Genomic DNA, 20,862 nt, shown 5'->3' on the forward strand with positions numbered 1-20,862 from the left:
TGTCAGGGGGTGTGGCAAAGCCTTTGGCCCCCCCCACCGCCCTAGCTCGGGAGAGCCTGGGGCACTTCTTGCAGTGGCTCAGCAGTCATTGCTGGGCTGGTTGTGTCTGTCAGGGCATGTGGCCAAGGCCCCAATCCTCGGGACTGGTTGGTGGTGTTGGGGGGGCATGGCTGAGGCCCCTGGTGCTCTCCCCTTTGGTAGCGCATTGGATTTCTGGTCCCGTTATAGGTGTTCTTTGTTGATGTAAGACCTTTACCAGTTAATATCAAGCTTTGTCTCTGGTTGTGGGTACTTTGTTTTTTCTTCCAGGTCTGTGTTGGATTATTTGCTGTTCCCACCACTTAAACTCTGCGCTGGAACTAACTTGTCTTTTGCTTACTTCTAAAATGCGGGAACTTCCTGTGGGGACCAGTACTTGAGCTGTGTGGTTGAGCTAAATTGATACTTTGCTGCTGATTCCCTAGGGAAGGCTTTTTGTGTAGCTCAGGTTTTACTTGACTTTATAGGTACTTCCAGGTCTAGAGAAATCCGCTGCTCCTGGGTTGTGTAGAAAGTTTGGTCTGGGCCTGAGTCTTTTCATCAAACTGCACCCCATGCAATTCTATATTCCTAACCAGTCTCCTCTGAGTGGCCTTACACTGACTAGGGGGCAGATCAGCTGTCCTTGCTGTGCACCAGTGTCCTCCCAGTGGGCCCATCTCCCCCACAGCCCATGTGCCAAACACTTCTCATGGTACAGGCCATACTCCGGTCCCTTGTGATGACTCACTGGCCTCTGAGTCACTTCTTTCTTTCAATTGTCATGGCTCCTCACTCCTGTGTGGGTCCACAGGAGCCCTGTTAGTGGTCTTGCTGACCTGGGGCCACCAAGGCCCTCTTCTCCCCTCTCGCCTCCAAGCAACTTCATCCAAAGGCACAGCTATGGATTTTGCCAGCTGTTTCTCCATGCACTCAGCAGCTCCATCCAGCTTGGAAGCGGCCGGGATTCAAAAACGGTTGGAGCAGTTTTTTCTTTCTCTCATTGTGGCTTCTCCTGCCTTCATGCACTCTGTAGGTCTCTCCTCCTCTTCCCCTGATCTCTAGTAGTCCCAGCTTGTCTGTCACTGATTTTCTATAATTGTAAATTGGTTGATTTGTGGGAAAGAGTGACACTGGGGACTGTCTATTTTGCCATCTTGACTGGAAGTCTGCCCCAAATTCATTTTTGTTTGGTCCTTTGCCACTCTGGTTGCAATGGGATCATGATTTTTGTCTCCGTATATTGTCAGCCAAATATACATAGTTCTATTAACTATTTATTGTTTATCATACATGTGTCAGAAAATCCAAGTGGACGTAAAGTATATATATATCAACCAAATAAATTTCAACATTCAGTCTACCTGAGCATTTTCTTCCCACTTCTTTTATTTTTTAAAACACACAATATTTATGTTTTCTCTACTTAAAAAAAAAAAGTAATTGCACATTCCTAGTAGAACATTAGATCCACTTTTCTTAAAGATACTTTCTCATGACAAAAGTAAAGTGTCTAACTATGGTTTAGGAAAATATATAATTTGAAGAATTGCTTCTTATACTGTTTTCTTTTTATTTACAGTATATCTCTCTACCGGGGTAATTGTAGGCCCATACGATTTGAGCCACCGATGCTGGATTTCCATGAACAGTAAGTTTAAAATTTTCAGACTATATTTTCCATTAAACTGTTATATGTATTTTACGTGCATCTGTCTTGCTTTTTCCCTTGCTTTTCATCCATATGAGAAAGTTACATGTTCAGGTCATCAGGAAAACATGATATTGAATGGAGTTTGAAAATGGGGAACAAGAATCTGTTAGGAGTCTAACATATAATGCTAACTTTTAAAGTTTGAAAACTACTCACACATTACAGTCTCTGGCTTGGAATCTTATTTTTGAAAGCTTCATAAAACTTATAGATTGCCTTTTCTGATTAGCACTTTATCTCCATTTTTATTTAAAATTTTCCTTGTGGATATAGAAGGATATACTATTTGTTTGATGTGTATGTGCTTTTAAAATACAAGCTTTTGTACATTACCAAATAGTATTATCACTCCAGAATGGCAGACAAAAGCAAATGCTACAGCCATGGTTCAGCCACAGGATTGCTTTCTCAAACATATTTCTGCCTCACCTTCTACTTCAGGGTTTCAGGTTTCACACATCTCAGGTACTAAGGGAAAAACAAGTTTTCACCCTATTTGGCTCCAAACCAATTTAGCAGGTGGATGAGGAGAGCATCTTAAATCATATAACTCCTAGAGCAATGCCACTCCAGTAAGTTAGCAGAAGAAAAAAATTTTAAAAGGGATGGGAGAAAGCTGTATTTTTAGCACCATGATTAGAATCCTTAATAGGAAAACACTAAAATTTGGGTTTGGGGCTTTAAATATATACGTATATTTGGTAATGTGTTTTACTTGGATGTGATCAGACTATATGTGCAATTTTATATCATATTTTTTCCCTTATTAACATAGCATGAGTAATTCTCTGTGTTGTAAACTGTCATAAATGAAATTTTATGTGCTGCATAGCATTCCTGTAAGTTTATTTAATTATTCCCTTGTTCTTGGGTCATACAGATTGTTTCTTTTTCTTTCCTTTTTTTATGCCATTGCTCTAGTGAATGTTTGTATAAAGGCTGAAATTTGTTTTTTAATTTTGAGATAGCTAAATAGGTAGTTAGCTAGCTAGATATTAGACTATTTCCTTAGATTTCCAGGAGTAAAATTACTGAGTCAAAAGATCTGAACATTTTTTAAGGTGTTGACGTACATTGTGAAATTGCTTTTTTCCCTTCTAGACATATGGTTGCACTTGTTTTGCTGCCATCTCATCAGATATTAATTGTATCAATATTTTTATATGTATTCTGATTCAACAGATGAAAATTGTAATTTTCTTTAATGCTGTCAAAGTTGTATTTAACCATTTTCACTATAATAAACATATAATGATCTCATACCTAGAATAATCAAATATATCATTTATGCTTGTATAGAACCATGGTAGGGCAATTAACACAAGAATTAAAAGATACCTGCTAGCAAATCTTTTCTGGAGATTATATTCTTACAGAGATCATGGATTTTTGAGATGAGAGTGCAGAGAGAAGTTTGCATACTTCTTTGTGCACTCCTAGATGGAATCAGTATTTGGAAATAGTCATTATATAAGTAAAATTGACTTTTGTGGTATTAGGTTATAAAGACCATAATGTTCAGATAGGAAATAAATCACTATTTTGTCCTATAAAAAAGTTTTATATACTGCTATAGTTTGAATGTGTCCCCCAAAGTTCTTGTGTTAGAAACTTAATCCCTAATGCAGTGATGTTGAGGGGTGGGACCTTTAAGAGGTGATTAGGCCATGAGGGCTCTGTGCTCATGAATGGATTAATGCTGTTGTCTTGGGAGTGTGTTCCTTTTATAAGGAACCACCACCCGTGTCTTGCCGGGTTATGACTCACAGTGCCCCACCCCACCCATGTGATGTCTTCCTCCATGTTTATGACTCAGCAAGAAGACCGTTACCAAGACTGATCATTTACTTCCCAGCCTCCAGAACTGCGAGGAAATAAATGTCTGTTCTTTATAAATTACCCACTCTGTGGTGTTCTGTTATAGCAGCACAAAACAGACTAAGACAGGTACAACGTTAAGGTTATAAGAACATTGGATTAAGTATTCTTAATCCAATCACAATGATATATTACCTGCAGTCTCCTTTCAAATGCAAAATATTTAATGAAACATGTCACGTATTTTATCTTTGTCAAGAGAGTTTATTATTTTAAAACTAATAATGACTTTTTTTTCTCAAGTAAAATTCTCTTTTAGTATGTTCTCTCGTTCCACAGTGGATCAGAATAGAGGCTGATGAACTCCATTCTAAGACTGTGGTGTTAAGTGATGTTTATGACATGTTATCAAGATGCATAGGGGTGGAGGTAGAGCAGATCAGTGCACAATATCAAAGCTTTTAGTCTAAAATAGTGAATATTCTAACTTTGAGAAACTTAGCAGTAACTATCCTTGAGCAATCCTTTTCAAAAGTTATATCCAACTGTTTTTACTTGGTTATTTATTTTTTGAGGGAGTTTTGCAAATTTTATTTTGAGATAAAGAAATTTTCAGGTATACAAAATATCTGAATAGAGACTGGAAATTCCTGTTCCAAATTATCTGTCCCTCAATCCCTTGAATAATGCCCCACACCTAAAACAGGAGAAATTGGGATAAGGTCAAGCAAAGTTCTGGACTGGTGATTTTAATCTTTTTTGGATCATGGATCTCTTTAGGAATGGATGAAAGCTATGGACTCTCTTTCTTCCTCTTCCCAAACACATGTGCATGTGCACACACGCACATATACACACACAGTTGAACATACAAACAACATTTGCATGTAGGTTCAGAGGTTTTATAGACATTTCCCACAAAGTCCACATCTGGACCCTTAAGAACTAGCGAAGAATTTATCTTCTAGGCCACAGGTTGTTAAATCACCACCACAAAACTTACTAGGGTGTTGCTTATTACACTAGCAGTACATGTAAACTGTAGTAAACTTAGGAAATTCTTATCATGAGAAAGAAAGTAAAAAATTACTAATAGTTAAACCACCTAGAAACATTAAATTAGAGCTTTTGTCCTTTGAGTCTTTTTTCTATGCATCTATATTTATTTGAATTACAAAAACATAACCATATTTTCTGAACATACTTTTTCGTGTCTGCTTTTTAAAATTAATATATTGTGCATACTTTTTAAAATTTAATTGAATTTTGAGTTATTTTATGCTACCAAAGAACATCAAATTGTATGGATATGTTATATCTGTTAAATTCATTCATTGTTTTGAATTATTTTAAAGTTTTTGTTCTCACGATCAGTACTGAAACTAATGATTTAAGTACAACCATCACTATGTCCTCAGGAAAGAATCTTAATGAAAGGATATGGAAAATATTAAGGTTTTTAGTTAATATTTAGGCTAGAGAATAATTTGGTCTCATGAACAAGGAACAACCGAGGGGAATAAAAGAATTGATGTATGACTAAAGAGGAAATAAGTGGGATTTCCCATAGAGACCGGTGCTGGTCATAGAGAAACTGAAATCTCGTGAACTAAGAGAAACTATGGAAGATTTGTTGAAGAAGTTTGAATGGACAGATGAACTCCAGTACAAACAAAGGTCAGGTAGTACAGACAAGAAAATTATTTGAAGCATGGGAAAGGAATATAGTAGACTAGACTATACTAGACTATTACCTAAAGCAGCAATTTTACATGCTACTTTCAAATAGTGGAAACAATTGAAAAAGAAAACGGTTTGCCGTGGTCTGAATGTATCCCCCCAAAATTTGTATATTGAAACCTAATCCCCAGTGTGATGGTGTTAGGAGATGGGGCCTTTGGGAGGTGATTAGGTCATGATGGCAGAGCCCTCATGAGTGGGATTAGTGCTCTTATAAAAGACGCCCGGAAAAGCTGCCTTGTCCCCTCTGCCATGTGAGGACACAGTTAGAAGACACCATCTATGAACTAGAAGGAGGGCCCTTACCAGACACCAGCCGTGCTGGCACCCTGATCTCAGACTTCCCAGCCTCTAGAACTATGAGAAATAAATTTCTATTGTTTATAAACCACCCAGCCTATGGTACTTCGTTATAGCAGCCCTAACGGACTTAGACATTATTCTATCATTATCTAAAACTTTTCTGCGTCTAGTCTGAGAACACTGAATGGAGTTTGTTTTGTCTCACAAAGGTAGAAGTGGATCTGTAGAAGTAGGGGTTAGGGGCAGATGTGAATACATGTGTTCACTTAATAATAATCTTTTTTTGTTGATATAACTTCAGTTTTTTCAGTTATCCAGTCCTTAGGGAAAGGGACCCTATGTCTAGCTCGGGAGTAAATCCTGATTAATCTAAGTCAATTGTAATAATCATCTTCTTGTCTGTGATCAATTCAAGGGTGGATGTGACCCAGTTCTACCCAATAATATGAGGGCAGGTCTATTGAGGGATATCCAGGGAAGGATTTTTTTTTTTCAACCTAAAAAGAGACACAGAAAAGAAAGATCCCTCTTACATGCTGGATATTGTAGGCACGTGATGCCTGGGGTACTATGGCAACCATCTTGCAATCACTGAGGGGTGCTAGTCTGAGGATAAAGCCGGGTCAGTTTGTCTAACAGAGTTGAAAAATGCAAAGAACCTCCATCCTTGACGATATTGTTTAACTGCTGAATTAACAAACCCTGAAACTGCCCTACTTTAAGTCTTTTTGTTAGGGGACACTTACTAGTCTTGTTTTTCTTGGTCTCTTGTAGCGTCCATGGCACTGCTGACTTCTTCCCTCTCAGATCTTTCTCTACCTCTACCCTTATGAGCCTCTCTCCATGTTTTTCTCTTATGTCTGAGCCTGTTTTTTCTTAGTCTCTTTTGAAGTCTTGTGTTCCTCTACCTATCCCCTAAATCTGTCTCTTTCCTCACCTCATTTCAACCTGCTCTACACTTTCTTACTGGGTGATCTCTTCCACGCCTTTGGCATAGGCCTGTGATTTTCCCATCTGCGTCCCCTCCCTGGTCACTGACCTTCCGTCTCCAGCAGCATCTTAAACTCAACATGTCCTGCTCATGCCTCTGTGTCTCTGCAAGGGGTACCACCCAATCACCAAAGCTAGAATCCAGAGGCTTCCTGGATTCTTGCCTTTCTCTCAAAGAACTCCCATCCTTTCCCATATCACATCCATTACCAGGACTCCTATCAGTTTCCCTTGTCTGCTCTACCCTAAACCTCATTGCTTACCCTTCTGTCAATTCAGGCCCTCATCATTTCTTACCTAGACTGTTACCACATGTCTGACGTTTTCCAGTTTATGATGCATCCTGTCAACAGAGAAATCTTTTTGATATTAAAATCTAATTATGACATTTTCCGCATTCCCCCCTCCCCCAAAATCCTTTAATGATTTCCTATTGCCTTCAGGATAAATGCTAATTTTTTTTTTGTGAAATCTGACCTTTGTCTTCCTTATGTGCCCACTGCACCTGTGGAGAACTGTGTACCATTTCCTGAAATCTCTCATTTTTCTCTGAGCACGTTATACGTACCTTGAAAGAAAGCATGTTATACATCTCTGTAAAAAGAATTTTTTATGGGAGGTTTAATACAATATAGGAAAGTAGAAAGAACAAATAGTGTATATATTCTTAACCCAAATTCATTATTAATATTTTTGCCATATTTATTTTATTTTTTTGTTGTTTTGAATAATTTGAAAGCAGCGGGCATCATGACATTTCATTCCTAATTCTTCAGCATGCATTTCCATATATATATAATTCAGGATGCATTTCCATCCTACCTAACTAGAATACCATTACTGATATAGTAAGAAAATTAACAGTAATTACTGAGTGCCTTTAATCCTGCTGTTTTGGTCAGTGCTGTAGTTGTTTGGTTGTAACTGATAGAAATGAAAGTATATTGGAAGGAATACTGAGGACTGTAATATGTCTGCAGAAAGGTCATAGATGCAGCTGGCACCTGGGGACAACAGGATCCATGTTATCTGATACCATTAGGACTCTCCTCTCTGTCCTTTATCTCTATGTCACTCTGTATTGGCTTATTCTCTCTCATTGCCAATATCTTTTTCCTACAGTGACTGCTCTTCAGACTTTCATTCTGTATCCTCCCCCGCACTGGGAAGCACAGACCTTTTTCTTCACTTTGAAAAATCTTGAGAGTAGAACAGTGATCACCCTGACTTGGGTCAGGTGTCTACCCCACCAGGCAGACAAGGAGGGCATGTGGCAGTGGATGTGTATTTCAGGTGTCTTCCCTGTGCTTATCTGGGTTTCATCCAGAGAAGGGAAGCCATACAGTGGACAGGTACTCCTGTTGAAGTTCCTAACGATCTCCTTGGCCTGTAAAATCCTTAATGACCAGTACTAGAGAGTGCAGCCCTCGTGTGTAAGGCAAGCTTTCCCCAGCCTGCCTAGCAGAGCAAGAAACTGCCTTCTCTCTGCTTCCATGCTCTTGTGTTAATCCCACAGAGGTGGGGTGGATCCCCACCCAAAATCTTCAGACATCAAGAACAGTGATGTTACATGCCCACACATATGCAAGAAGGTATGCAAAGGTTTGTTATACTCACATAATGAAGCTTTCTAGGGAGACTTTCACAGACTCCCAAGCAGGTCTGAAAAATGGCTTGAGAGAGTACAGAAAGGAGACTGACTTGGATTTTGTCGTAGTTAGGGAGTGAGGCTGGGGTGGGCTTGCATGGTTTGAACTTCTTACTAGCTCCAAGAGAGTGTGCAAGCTTTCTTTTTGGCTTGTCCAGATGTGGAACATAAGGTGATGAAGAGGTATCAGTGAGGTTTGAAAACTGTCAGCAATAAAACATCAAAAGTGGAGTTAGATTCCCTATTACTCATTGCATTTTCTAAAGGGTTTCAGGACTTTTAGAAAGGATGCTACTAGAAATTTCCTTACTTCTTTCTAGACCCCCTGTACTGACTCCTCTCACTACCCTTATTATCCCTACCACCCTCTAGAATTTGTTTCACAGTAAACTGATCAAATTTACTTTCTTCGGAAACAGGTCTTCATGTCATCCTTTTTGTTCAAATTTATCCTTTTATTCTGCCTTTTATTCTCTCTCCCCTCCTTCCCTTTCACTCCCCTCCCTTCTTTAAATCTTCTCTGCCCCACTCCCAACAATCCCGTGCAACAATCTGGGCACCACCACATCCTCTCCCTCTCCCCGCATCGCCCCAGTTTTTTATGCCAATGCTGTTAAATGTTTTTCTGTTTCTATAACAACTCTTTATTCAAACTTTATTGCAGACTGTGAAAGATGCTTTGCATGGAAACTTGGTTTACTGAATTCTTTGGTTTATATAATTATTAAGTGCAGAAAATCTTGGTTGCAAATCTAAAGCTTAAAAAGGGTAGCTAATGGCTTAAAAACTGGACATTAAATAGACTGTCTCTAAAAATGGAAGTCTTTAGCGTCAAAATAAATTTAGTTTATGAAAGGCATTTCTCCCTAATGACTTTTTGGAATTCCAAGGAAATCAAGTAAGCTCTCTTTTCTAAAGGAATGTTTGATGCCTCTTAGCTTTTTAATTTCTAATTGTTCAATCTTTCCATGAGTGCTTTTCCACTAACGCCCCAGCTCAGCTTCCAATCTAAATGTGTTTGAGAGGATGGTTGGATTTTGTGGTAATTGAGTAGTACAGAGTACTGCATGTTGATTTGGCCCTGCTTCCTGCCCAAAGCTGTGTTTAACAAAGTGCTGTGTCACTGTCATTCAGAAGGTTTGTCTAAGGGCACTTCTAAGCCCTTTTTTTCAGCTGCTTCCTAGCATTGCAGTGTCATCTTTCTGTGATGTAGGAAACTTGCCATTGGCCACAGAATTGCAGCTTGCTTTCCAAGCTAGTCTCTAATTCATAGCTGCTGCTTCCTAATTCTTTTGAGTCTCAGAGTGTTCTAGAATATGGACAGTTAGTCAGTGGTTGTGCTGTAACAGCACAGAGAACAGCTGTATCCTTGCTTCAGCTTAGTTTGTCTATAAATACTTCACACTGTCCCCTTTGGCCCTCCTTCTGTCTTTGGAGCAGCCAATAGTGGAAATAAACAGGACCAGCACTGGCAGGTGTTTGGAAATCTGTTTTATTTTTAAATTTTACCTGTCCAGCCAAGCAGCCACACATGCTGCTTGTGATAGGCAGAGTTTAAAATGGTCAGCAAAATTACTGGCCACTAATGTATGTACACACAGTTATTCAATTAAACACTAATCAAGGTGTTATAGTAAAGCACTTTGAAAGTGTAATTAAGGTCACAAATCAGCTAACCTTTAAGATAAGGAGATTACCTTACCTCAGAGGTGGGTCTGACCTAATTCATGAACTTTTTAAATCTGGTAATAGCAATCAGAAACAGAAATGTCAGAGATTTGAAGTGTGAGAGGTATTTGCTGCAAGGGAGTTTCTTTGTGCTGGTTTTGGAAATGGAGGGGCCACATGGCAAGAGACTGAACAGCCTGAATTTTGCTAACAACCTGAATAAACTTAGAAAAGGACTTTGAGATTCAGATGAGAATGCAGCCTTGTGAGAACACTCATTTTTACATTCTTACAGTCATTCTTACAGAATTGTAAGATAATAAATGGGTGTCATTTTTAGTCTCTTAAGTTTGTAGTAATTCATTACATAGCATAGAAAATTAATGCACTGCGTATTTACAAGTAAGCATGTACTTTCTGTGATCTAGATCCTGCTCACATCACCAAGGGAACGGAGGAAGGGGGAGGGGCAGGGCAAGCTGTTCAGGTGAGGTCTGTGAGCAGGTCTGCCCAAGGAGTGCCCCTCTGCTTCCTGTGGTGTGAACCTCCCAGAGCTAGAGGAAACCTGCTCTGTCTGAGCATGCTCAAGTGGAATAGCCTGCAGACACCCTTCCTGACAGCTCCCCTCTGTCCTTGTAACTCCAAACTTCTTTGAACATTAGTAGATGACCCCTTTCCTCTGGGCAAGGATTCATTTCTATAAGGTGAGACCTAGGCCTTTCCTCTGAGAGTGACAGGGAAAAAACACACACCAAAGCCCTTTTTCCTATACTCTTTCTCAGTAACAGTCATCAACACAGAAGACTGACTTCTGTGACCAAATGTGTGGAGATTTTGCCTTGCATCTTTTTTGGTTTTTTTCCTGATGGCTGGACTGTTAAGCCACATGATGATAGTGGACCTCATGATGACTGGACTGTAAGCCAAGGAATGACTTTAGACCAGCCTTTTGTTTCCTTGGGTAAAGCAGAGAAGCTCTTCTGCGGGCCCAGTGTTCCTCATGACTGCTAATACAGCAGGCCCAGCAGCTCTCAGCCGAGAAAGTTGAAGGGAGTTTGTCTTTCCCACATCTTTCCAGCTTCTGGGAAGAGGTGGTGGCATCTGCACTGGCAAGCTCCCAGGAGAATGTGACTTGCTAGAAGACATTTAACTTCAACAAAACACTTCACATCGGCATTATAAAGAAATTTTCAACTGGTGTGTAAAATAAAGCAGTCCAAACTGGTATAGAAATCTAAAAAAGTGTTAAGTGTTTACCAAAGACAGTGAAGAGTCCTTATTTACATAATTTATCGATCTTGTGCATGTGTTTTGGGTAACATGGATAGAAGATGTTATTCCATTCCAGAAAAAGATAGATGTTGAAAATAGTACTCAATTGTAGATGAAGCTGCAGAAGAAATAAAGTAGTGGCAAATTGGAATTTGATTTTGATTTAGATGATACAGTGAAATAATGTGACTGTATTAAGAGTCAGCACATGAAATTCTGACCAACTTTTGACCTTGAGGATTTTACCCCTCCCCCCCAAAAAAGCCTATGAAGTTCTAATGAGGAAATCAGACAAGCCTATAAGGAAATAGACTAAAATTTCTCCTTGGACAATTAATTGTGCTTTATTTATCATAACAGTTATCTAATTATAACACTTCCATCCTGAGGTCTCTAATATTCTATTTTTAGATAGCTTTTGATAGTGTACTTTTCAAATTTAGTTATTGAGGAATCATGGTTGTATACTTTCTTGTGCTAACATTGTGCTTTCTTATACTAGCTTTTTGGTTTGTGTTTGTTCTTTTTCTAATTTCTTGAGGTGTAAAGTTAACGGTTCTTTACACTTTGTTAGGTTGAGACACAAGAAAGCCTGCACCTTGGCAGTAAGGACCGAGCCCTAGAGTAACATCTACTCCAAACTCACCCTACCAGAGTCTAAAGCCAAATGCCAACACGGTTCACATGGAATAAAAAGTTTGGAGGATGAGTCTAGAAGTTAGAAGTTAGAAAGGCTTGGGAAATGTCTTGAACTTTCCACATATCTGCACTAACCAAGTATAAAACTAAGCCTACATTAAGTTCACAGTAATTAACCATTAGTTAACCCTCCTGATAAAACAGGAATCAACACTTCAGAGAAAGATAATAGGAAACCAGAATTCTCCAGAATGTGCTGTCACAATGTCCAATAAACAATCAAAAAGTGCTAGACATACAAAGAAATGGAATAATGTGATCCATAGTCATTAATTTTTTAAAAGCAATTGAAATCAAACCTAAGATAGATATGAACCCTGGCAGTCCAGCACCAGAGTTAGTTCCTAATCACCATGAAATACTGTGCCTCAAGGAGGTGACAGTCCCCACAAGGAGGTCACAAGAGAGAGAACCATGTAAACATATAATTATAAGCAGCATGGCAAATAAAGATTCAGTGGATGTTTTTACACAGTGCTAGGGAATCTCAGAAGATGGAGTGGCCAGTTCCATGAGAGAGAGTTGTGGAAAGCTTCAGAAAGAAGGGGATATTTAAGATAAGTTTTGAAGGACCAGTAGTTAATCAGATAGATGTGAGGGTATGAAAGGTTTGGAAGCAAAGGAAATAGTGTTCAAGGGCATGGATGTATTGGAGTGCACGACAGGTCAGCAAATGAGCATGGCTAGAAGAAATAGGAGTATAAAGTTCAATGGTCATCCTCAAACATGTCGTGCAGACAACTGTTCTGGGTGAGTTGACTTCCATAGTCAAAAAGTGTGGAAACCATTGTATCCTACCACCTCTTTCTATCAGTACTTTTCTAAGAAGTACTACAGTAAACCAACCTGTTCAAATCTTTTAAAATAAGAGTTTCCCAATTAATTGCCGACAGAATCCTTTTTTTATCACTCCCCCAAAACACTTTTACCAGATTTTAGAATTAGCAAAAAAAGACTTTAAAGCAGCTATCAAACTTATGTTCAAAGAATTAGAGCAAATAAATGAAAACTAGGAAAAATGGAAATTCTTGAAATGAGGTTTTCCTTTTTTAATGTAGGTGTCTATCACTATAAACTTGCCTCTTAGGACTACTTTTGCTGTATCCTATAGGTTTTGGTATGTTGCATTTTCATTTTTGTTTGAAGATATTTTCTAATTTCTCTCTTGATTTCTTCCTTAACCCACTGGAGTGCATTGTTTAGTTTCCACATATTCCTGTATTTTTCAGTTTTTCTGCCATTGATTTCTGATTTCATTTCATTGTGGTAATCAAGTAATCAATCACTTAATATGATTTCAGTCTTCTTAAATTTGGTAAGTCATGTTTTGTGACCTAACGTGTGATCTATTATGGAGAATGTTCCACTTGAGAAGAATGTGCACTTGAGAAGAATGTGTATTCTGCTGCTTGGTGGGTAGAATGTGTATATATCTGTATATATCGTTAGGTCCAGTTGGTCTGTAGTGTTGTTCAAGTCCTCTATTTCCTTATTGATCTTTTGGCTGGTTGTTCTATTTATAATTGAAAGTGTGATATTGAAAATTCCTACTGTTATTGTGTTGCTTTCTATTTCTCCCTTCAGTTCTGTCAGTGTTTGTTTCATATATTTGGGTGCTTTTATGGTAAGTGCATGTATACTTATACTTGTTGTATCTTCCTGGTGAATTGATCCTTTTATAAAATGACCTTTGTCTCTAGAAAACGGTTTTTGACTTAAAGTCTACTTTGATGTAAGTGTGGTCACTCGTGTTCTTTTTTAGTTACCGTTTGGATTGAATCTCTTTTTTCATCATTTCACTTTGTGTGACTTTACCTCTAAAGTGAGCTTCTGATAGACAACGTATAGTTGGGTCTTGTTTTCTAAACCATTCAGCCACTCTATATCTTTTATTTAGGGAGTCTAATCCATTTACATTTAAAGTAATTGGAATGACTTAAGTTTGCCATTTTTAATTGTCTTCTGCCTTGTAGCTTTCTTTTCCCTCTTTTTTGCCTTCTGCTGTCTGCCTTTATGTTTTGTTGATTTATCTTTTGACATGCTTTGATTCCTTTATTTTCTTTTGTGTATCTTCTATAGATATTTTCTTTGTCGTTACCATGGGGCTTACATAAAACATCTTATAACAATCTATTTTAAACTGATAATAACCTCGACTCATACAAAAACTCTATTCTTTTACTTCCCCCTCCACTTTATGTTATTGATGTCACAAATTATATCTCTTTATATTGTATATCTATTAACACTTTATAGCTGTAGTTATTTTTAATCGTCATTTGTTCCATATCAGAATTAAAAATAATTTATGTACCTCCATTACAGTATTCTGTATTTGTCTGTGTATTTATCTTTTACCAGCAAGTTTTATGCTTTCATATGTTTTCCTATTACTATCTAGAGTCCTTTGTTTTTGACTTGAAGGACTATCTTTGACATTTCTTGCAGGGCAGATCTGTGGTGATGAACTCCCTCAGCTTTTGTTTATCTGGGAAAGTCTTTATTTTTCCTTCATTTTTGAAAGACAATTTTGCTGGATGTGGTATTCTTGGTTGGCAATTTTTTTCTTTTAGCGTTTTGAATCTATCAATCTACTCCCTCTGGCATGTAGGGTTACTGCTAAGAAATCAACTTACAGTTTTATGGCAACTTGCTCACACATGTTGAGTGTCTTTTCCCTTGCTGCTTTCACAGTTCTCTCTTTGTCTTTGACTTGACAGTTTGAGTGTATGTGTCTCAGAGTTCATTTCTTTGGATTTATCCTATTTGCTTGTCTCTTAGGCTTCTTGAATCTAGATGTTCATTTTCTTCCCCAGGTTTGGGAAGTTTTCTGCCATTTCCTTTCTCCTGTTAGGTTTTGGTGTTAAAGTTATTCTGGCCTCAGTAAGTGGATTAAAAAGAGTTTCCCTCGACTTGCTGGCCTGGCGCCAGGCTTTCCGGAGCCTGCGGACCGGCCTTGGCTCCCACTCCCTCCGCGGTTCTCTGGCGGGGCTGGTGGCGGAGGGCGTCCCGGGCCAGTTTCGGGAGGGCAAGGAAGTACGGGCAGGCCGACTGTCACTCCACCATACCCTGGACTCCGGCCCCAGGTAAACTCCCTGTTACTGGGAGGCAGATACCATCTGTGCGGCCACCAGTTTGGAAAAAAGCCTAACGAATTTCTGGTTGGGAATAGTGTGGTAGGAGAGTTCCCAGGTCCGCTTGAACCTGCCGGAGACCAGGCTGCAGGTGGGCGCTAGACTCGGTTTATACTGGGGGGATACAAAGGTGAACAAGACCCGAGAAAGATCTACATAGTGCCACAAAGGCACCCAGAGAGACCGGTCGTCTGTGCCCAGCAGAAACCTGGTAGACTTCCTGGGCGAGGCGGTACCGAGCAGGGTCTTGAAGGCCCAGCTGTTAGACGAGGGGTGCAGAAGACACGCCCCAGCCCAGCACAGTGCGCACAGAGTGGGGAGACGTGCGGCCAGGGAGGCGGAGACTCGACAAAAACCACACACCCGGTGGGGTCGCTACTGCACGATCTAACAGCCTGGGCCAGAGCACACGGAACAGGGAGAAGTCCTGCACAGGAAGTGAAAGCTCAACAGAGATCACACACCCTGTGGTACGTGACCCACCAGCCCAGCAGAGTACAAGCTGACCAGAAAGGTGGCTCCCCGGAGAAGCCCAAGACCCGAGGCAACCACACACACAAGGCACTAGAGGCCAACTGAGCAGTCACGGAGGGAGCCATACGAAATTGGCAACCACAGCAACATCCTAGTTAGTCATTAGTCTCAAACCGGTGGACTGTGAAACCCCCAGCCACAATGAATAAACACCAAAAAAAAGATACCAGAAATACAAAAAATCAAGAAAGTACACCACCAAAAGTTAATAAATCTCAAACTCTAGATCCTATAGAACAAGAAGCCCTTGAAATGACTGACAAGGAATTTCGAGTGATAATTCTAAAGAAACTGAATGAGATACAAGAAAACTCAGCTAGACATCATGATGAAATGAGGAAAAGTATACAGGATCTGAAAGAGGAAATGTACAAGGAAATCAATGTCCTGAAAAAAAATGTAGCAGAACTTGCTGAACTGAAGAAGTTATTCAACGAAATAAAAAACACAACGGAGAGTTTAACCAGCAGGCTTGTCGAAGTTGAAGAGAGAACCTCTGAACTTGAAGATGGGCTGTTTGAAATAACACAAGCAGACAAAAAGAAAGAAAAAAGAATCAAGGACATTGAAGAAAATCTGAGAGAGATATCAGACAACCATAAGCGATCAAATATCCGAGTCATGGGTATTCCAGAAGGGGAGGAAAATGGAGATTCCATTGAAAACATATTCAACAAAATAGTGGCAGAAAACTTCCCAGGTATAGGAAAAATCACAGATCTTCAAATCCAGGAAGCTCAACGATCTCCAAACGTATTCAACCCAAAAAGGCCTTCTCCAAGACATATCATAGTCAAATTGGCAAAACTCAGAGACAAACAGAGAATCTTAAAAGCTGCAAGAGAGAAGCGTCAAATCACCTATAAGGGAGCCCCAATCAGGTTAACATCAGACTTTTCATCACAAACCCTAAAAGCTAGAAAGGAATGGGATGATATTTTCAAAATACTAAAAGACAAAGATTGCCAGCCAAGAATACTCTACCCTGCAAGGCTATCCTTCCGAAATGAGGGGCAAATAGTATATTTCTCAGACAAACAAAAACTGCGGGAGTTCACTACCACAAGACCACCCTTACAAGAAATCCTCAAGGGAGTACTGGGTTTGTTTCCTGAAAAATAACTACCACTGCCATAAAAACCCAAGAAAAATCTAAACCCGCTAGTATAATAAAAATGGCATTCATGAAGAGAAAACAAGCTAACAAAAACACTATCTACAACCTAAGGAACCAACAAACACAGAAAACAAACAGTAAATCAGAAAGCAAGGAACAAAAGACACTTAAGACAACCAAACAACCAATAAAATGCTAGGAATAAATCAACACCTTTCAATAACAACTCTTAATGTAAAAGGCTTAAATTCCCCAATTAAAAGACACAGACTGGCTGACTGGATCAAAAAGCAGGACCCAACTATATGCTGTCTACAAGAGACCCACCTCACCCATAAAGATTCACACAGACTAAGAGTGAAAGGATGGAAAAAGATTTACCATGCAAACAGAAAAGAAAAACGAGCTGGAGTAGCTATTCTTATATCTGACAAAATAGACTTTAAACTAAAAACCATAAAAAGAGACAATGAGGGACACTACTTAATGATAAAAGGACTGATCCATCAAGAAGACATAACAATCATAAATATGTATGCACCCAATGTTGGAGCAGCCCGATTTATAAAACAAACTCTATTAGACCTAAAGAAGGAAATAGACACTAATACCATAATAGCAGGGGACCTGAACACCCCACTGTCAATATTAGACAGATCATCTAGGCAAAGAATCAGTAGAGAAACACAAGATCTAAACAAGACTCTAGACCAATTGGAATTGGCAGATATCTACAGAACATTCCACCCAACAACCTCAGAATATTCATTCTTCTCATCAGCACATGGATCATTCTCCAGGATAGATCACATATTAGGTCACAAATCAAGTCTCAATAAATTCAAAAAAATTGGAATTATCCCATGTATCTTCTCAGACCACAATGGATTAAAACTAGAAATTAATAACAAACGAACCTCTGGAAACTATACAAACACATGGAAATTAAACAGCATTCTACTTAATGACATATGGGTCCAAGAAGAAATCAAGCAGGAAATCAAAAAATTTGTTGAAACTAATGAAAACAATGATACATCATACCAAAACCTGTGGGATACTGCAAAAGCAGTATTGAGGGGAAAATTTATTGCATTAAATGCTCACTTCAGAAGAATAGAAAGATGGCAAGTGAACAACCTAACACTTCACCTTAAAGAACTAGAAAAACAAGAACAATCCAAACCTAAAGTTAGCAGACGGAAAGAAATCATTAAGATCAGAGCAGAACTGAATGAAATTGAAAACCAAAAAACAATTCAAAAGATCAACGAATCAAAAAGTTGGTTTTTTGAAAAGATAAATAAAATTGACAAACCATTAGCATGGCTGACAAAAAAAAGAAGAGAGAAGACTCAAATAACAAAAATTAGAAATGAAAAAGGCGATATTACAACTGATTCATCTGAAATACAAGGAATCATTCGAGACTACTACAAACAACTATACGCCAACAAATTTGAAAATCTGGAGGAAATGGATAAATTTCTGGACACACACAAGCTCCCAAAACTGAACCGTGAAGACGTAGAAAATTTGAACAGACCAATAACAATAAAGGAGATTGAAGCTGTTATCAGAAGGCTCCCAACAAAGAAAAGCCCAGGACCAGATGGATTCACAGCAGAATTTTACCAAACATTCAAACAGGAATTGACACCGATTCTTTACATACTATTCCAAAAGATTGAAACGGACGCAAATCTCCCAAACTCATTCTATGAAGCAAACATCATCCTGATACCAAAACCAGGTAAAGATATAACCAAAAAAGAAAACTACAGGCCAATATCCCTGATGAATATAGATGCAAAAATCCTCACTAAATTACTAGCAAACAGAATACAGCAACACATACGAAAAATTATTCATCACGATCAAGTGGGATTCATCCCAGGGATGCAAGGTTGGTTCAACATACGCAAATCAATAAATGTGATACACCATATTAATAAACTCAAACACAAGGACCATATGATCATCTCTATAGATGCTGAAAAAGCATTTGATAAAGTTCAGCACTCATTCATGACAAAGACCCTCTATAAGTTAGGTATAGAGGGAAAGTATCTCAACATAATTAAAGCCATATATGCCAAACCCACAGCCAATATCATCCTGAATGGGGAAAAGCTGAAAGCTTTTCCTTTAAGAACAGGAACTAGACAAGGATGCCCACTCTCACCACTCCTATTCAACATAGTGTTGGAAGTACTAGCCAGAGCAATCAGAGAAGAGAAGGAAATAAAGGGCATCCAGATTGGAAAAGATGAAGTCAAACTGCCCCTGTTTGCAGATGACATGATCCTATATATCGAACAGCCTAAAACCTCTACAAAAAAACTGCTAGAATTGATAAATGATTTCAGCACAGTAGCAGGATACAAAATCAACACTCAAAAATCAGTAGCATTTCTTTTCTCCAATAGTGAACATGCAGAAAGAGAAATCAAGAAAGCCTGCCCATTTACAATAGCCACCAAAAAAATAAAATACTTAGGAATTGAGTTAACCAAGGAGGTGAAAAATCTCTATAATGAGAACTACAAAACACTGCTGAGAGAAATTAGAGAGGATACAAGAAGATGGAAAGATATCCCATGCTCTTGGATTGGAAGAATCAACATAGTGAAAATGTCCATACTACCCAAAGTCATATACAAATTCAATGCAATCCCCATCAAAATTCCAAAGACATTTTTCTCAGAAATGGAAAAAACTATCCAGACATTTATATGGAACAATAAAAGACCACGCATAGCCAAAGCAATGCTGAGCAAAAAAAATAAAGCTGGAGGCATAACACTACCTGACTTTAAGCTATACTACAAAGCTATACTAACCAAAACAGTATGGTACTGGCATAAAAACAGACACACTGACCAAGGGAATAGAATAGAGAATCCGGAAATCAACCCACACACTTACTGTCAGCTGATCTTTGACAAAGGCATCAAGCCTATTCAGTGGCGAAGGGACTACCTCTTCAGCAAATGGTGCTGGGACAACTGGATATCCATATGCAGGAGAATGAAACTTGATCCATACCTCTCGCCGTATACTAAAATCAACTCAAAATGGATTAAGGATTTAAATATACACCCTGAAACAATAAAACTTCTTAAAGAAAACATAGGAGAAACACTTCAGGAAATAGGACTGGGCACAGACTTCATGAATATGACCCCAAAAGCACGGGCAACCAAAGGAAAAATAAACAAATGGGATTATATCAAACTAAAAAGCTTCTGCACAGCAAAAGAAACAATTAAAAGAGTTAAAAGACAACCAACAGAGTGGGAGAAAATATTTGCAAAATATACATCTGACAAAGGATTAATATCCAGAATATATAAGGAACTCAAACAACTGTACAAGAAGAAAACAAGCAACCCAATTAAAAAATGGGCAAAAGAGCTAAGTAGGCATTTCTCTAAGGAAGATATACAAATGGCCAACAGACATATGAAAAAATGCTCAACATCACTCAGCATCCGGGAAATGCAAATCAAAACCACATTGAGATACCATCTAACCCCAGTTAGGATGGCTAAAATCCAAAAGACTATGAACGATAAATGCTGGCGAGGCTGCGGAGAAAAAGGAACTCTCATACATTGTTGGTGGGACTGCAAAATGGTGCAGCCTCTATGGAAAATGGTATGGAGGTTCCTCAAACAATTGCAGATAGATCTACCATACGACCCAGCTATCCCACTGTTGGGAATATACCCAGAAGAATGGAAATCATCAAGTCGAAGATATACCTGTTTCCCAATGTTCATCGCAGCCCTCTTTACAATAGCCAAGAGTTGGAACCAGCCCAAATGCCCATCATCGGATGAGTGGATACGGAAAATGTGGTACATCTACACAATGGAATACTACTCAGCTATAAAAACGAATGAAATACTGCCATTTGCAACAACATGGATGGACCTTGAGAGAATTATATTAAGTGAAACAAGTCAGGCACAGAAAGAGAAATACCACATGTTCTCACTTATTGGTGGGAGCTAAAAATTAATATATAAATTCACACACACACACACACGCACACAAACCGGGGGGGGGGGGGAGAAGATATAACAACCACAATTATTTGAAGTTGATATGACAAGCAAACAGAAAGGACGTTGTTGGGGGGGGGGGGGAGGGAGAAGGGAGGGAGGTTTTGGTGATGTGGAGCAATAATCAGCCACAATGT

At 38.9% G+C, this 20,862-nt stretch overlaps 1 protein-coding gene across 2 annotated transcripts in view; it reads left to right on the plus strand.

The window, feature by feature from the left end:
• The window catches only part of TMEM131 (transmembrane protein 131), a 211,733-nt gene that overhangs the window by 91,916 nt on the left and 98,955 nt on the right, over positions 1–20,862 (plus strand). For both annotated transcript variants that reach the window (XM_063077862.1, XM_063077861.1), the window contains exon 4: positions 1,601–1,669. In XM_063077862.1, coding sequence (XP_062933932.1) covers positions 1,601–1,669 — 69 coding nt within the window. The remainder of the gene's footprint in view (positions 1–1,600; positions 1,670–20,862) is intronic.

The sequence above is a fragment of the Cynocephalus volans genome, chromosome 14 (genome assembly GCF_027409185.1).
Source record: "Cynocephalus volans isolate mCynVol1 chromosome 14, mCynVol1.pri, whole genome shotgun sequence".
Classification (NCBI taxonomy): domain Eukaryota; kingdom Metazoa; phylum Chordata; class Mammalia; order Dermoptera; family Cynocephalidae; genus Cynocephalus; species Cynocephalus volans.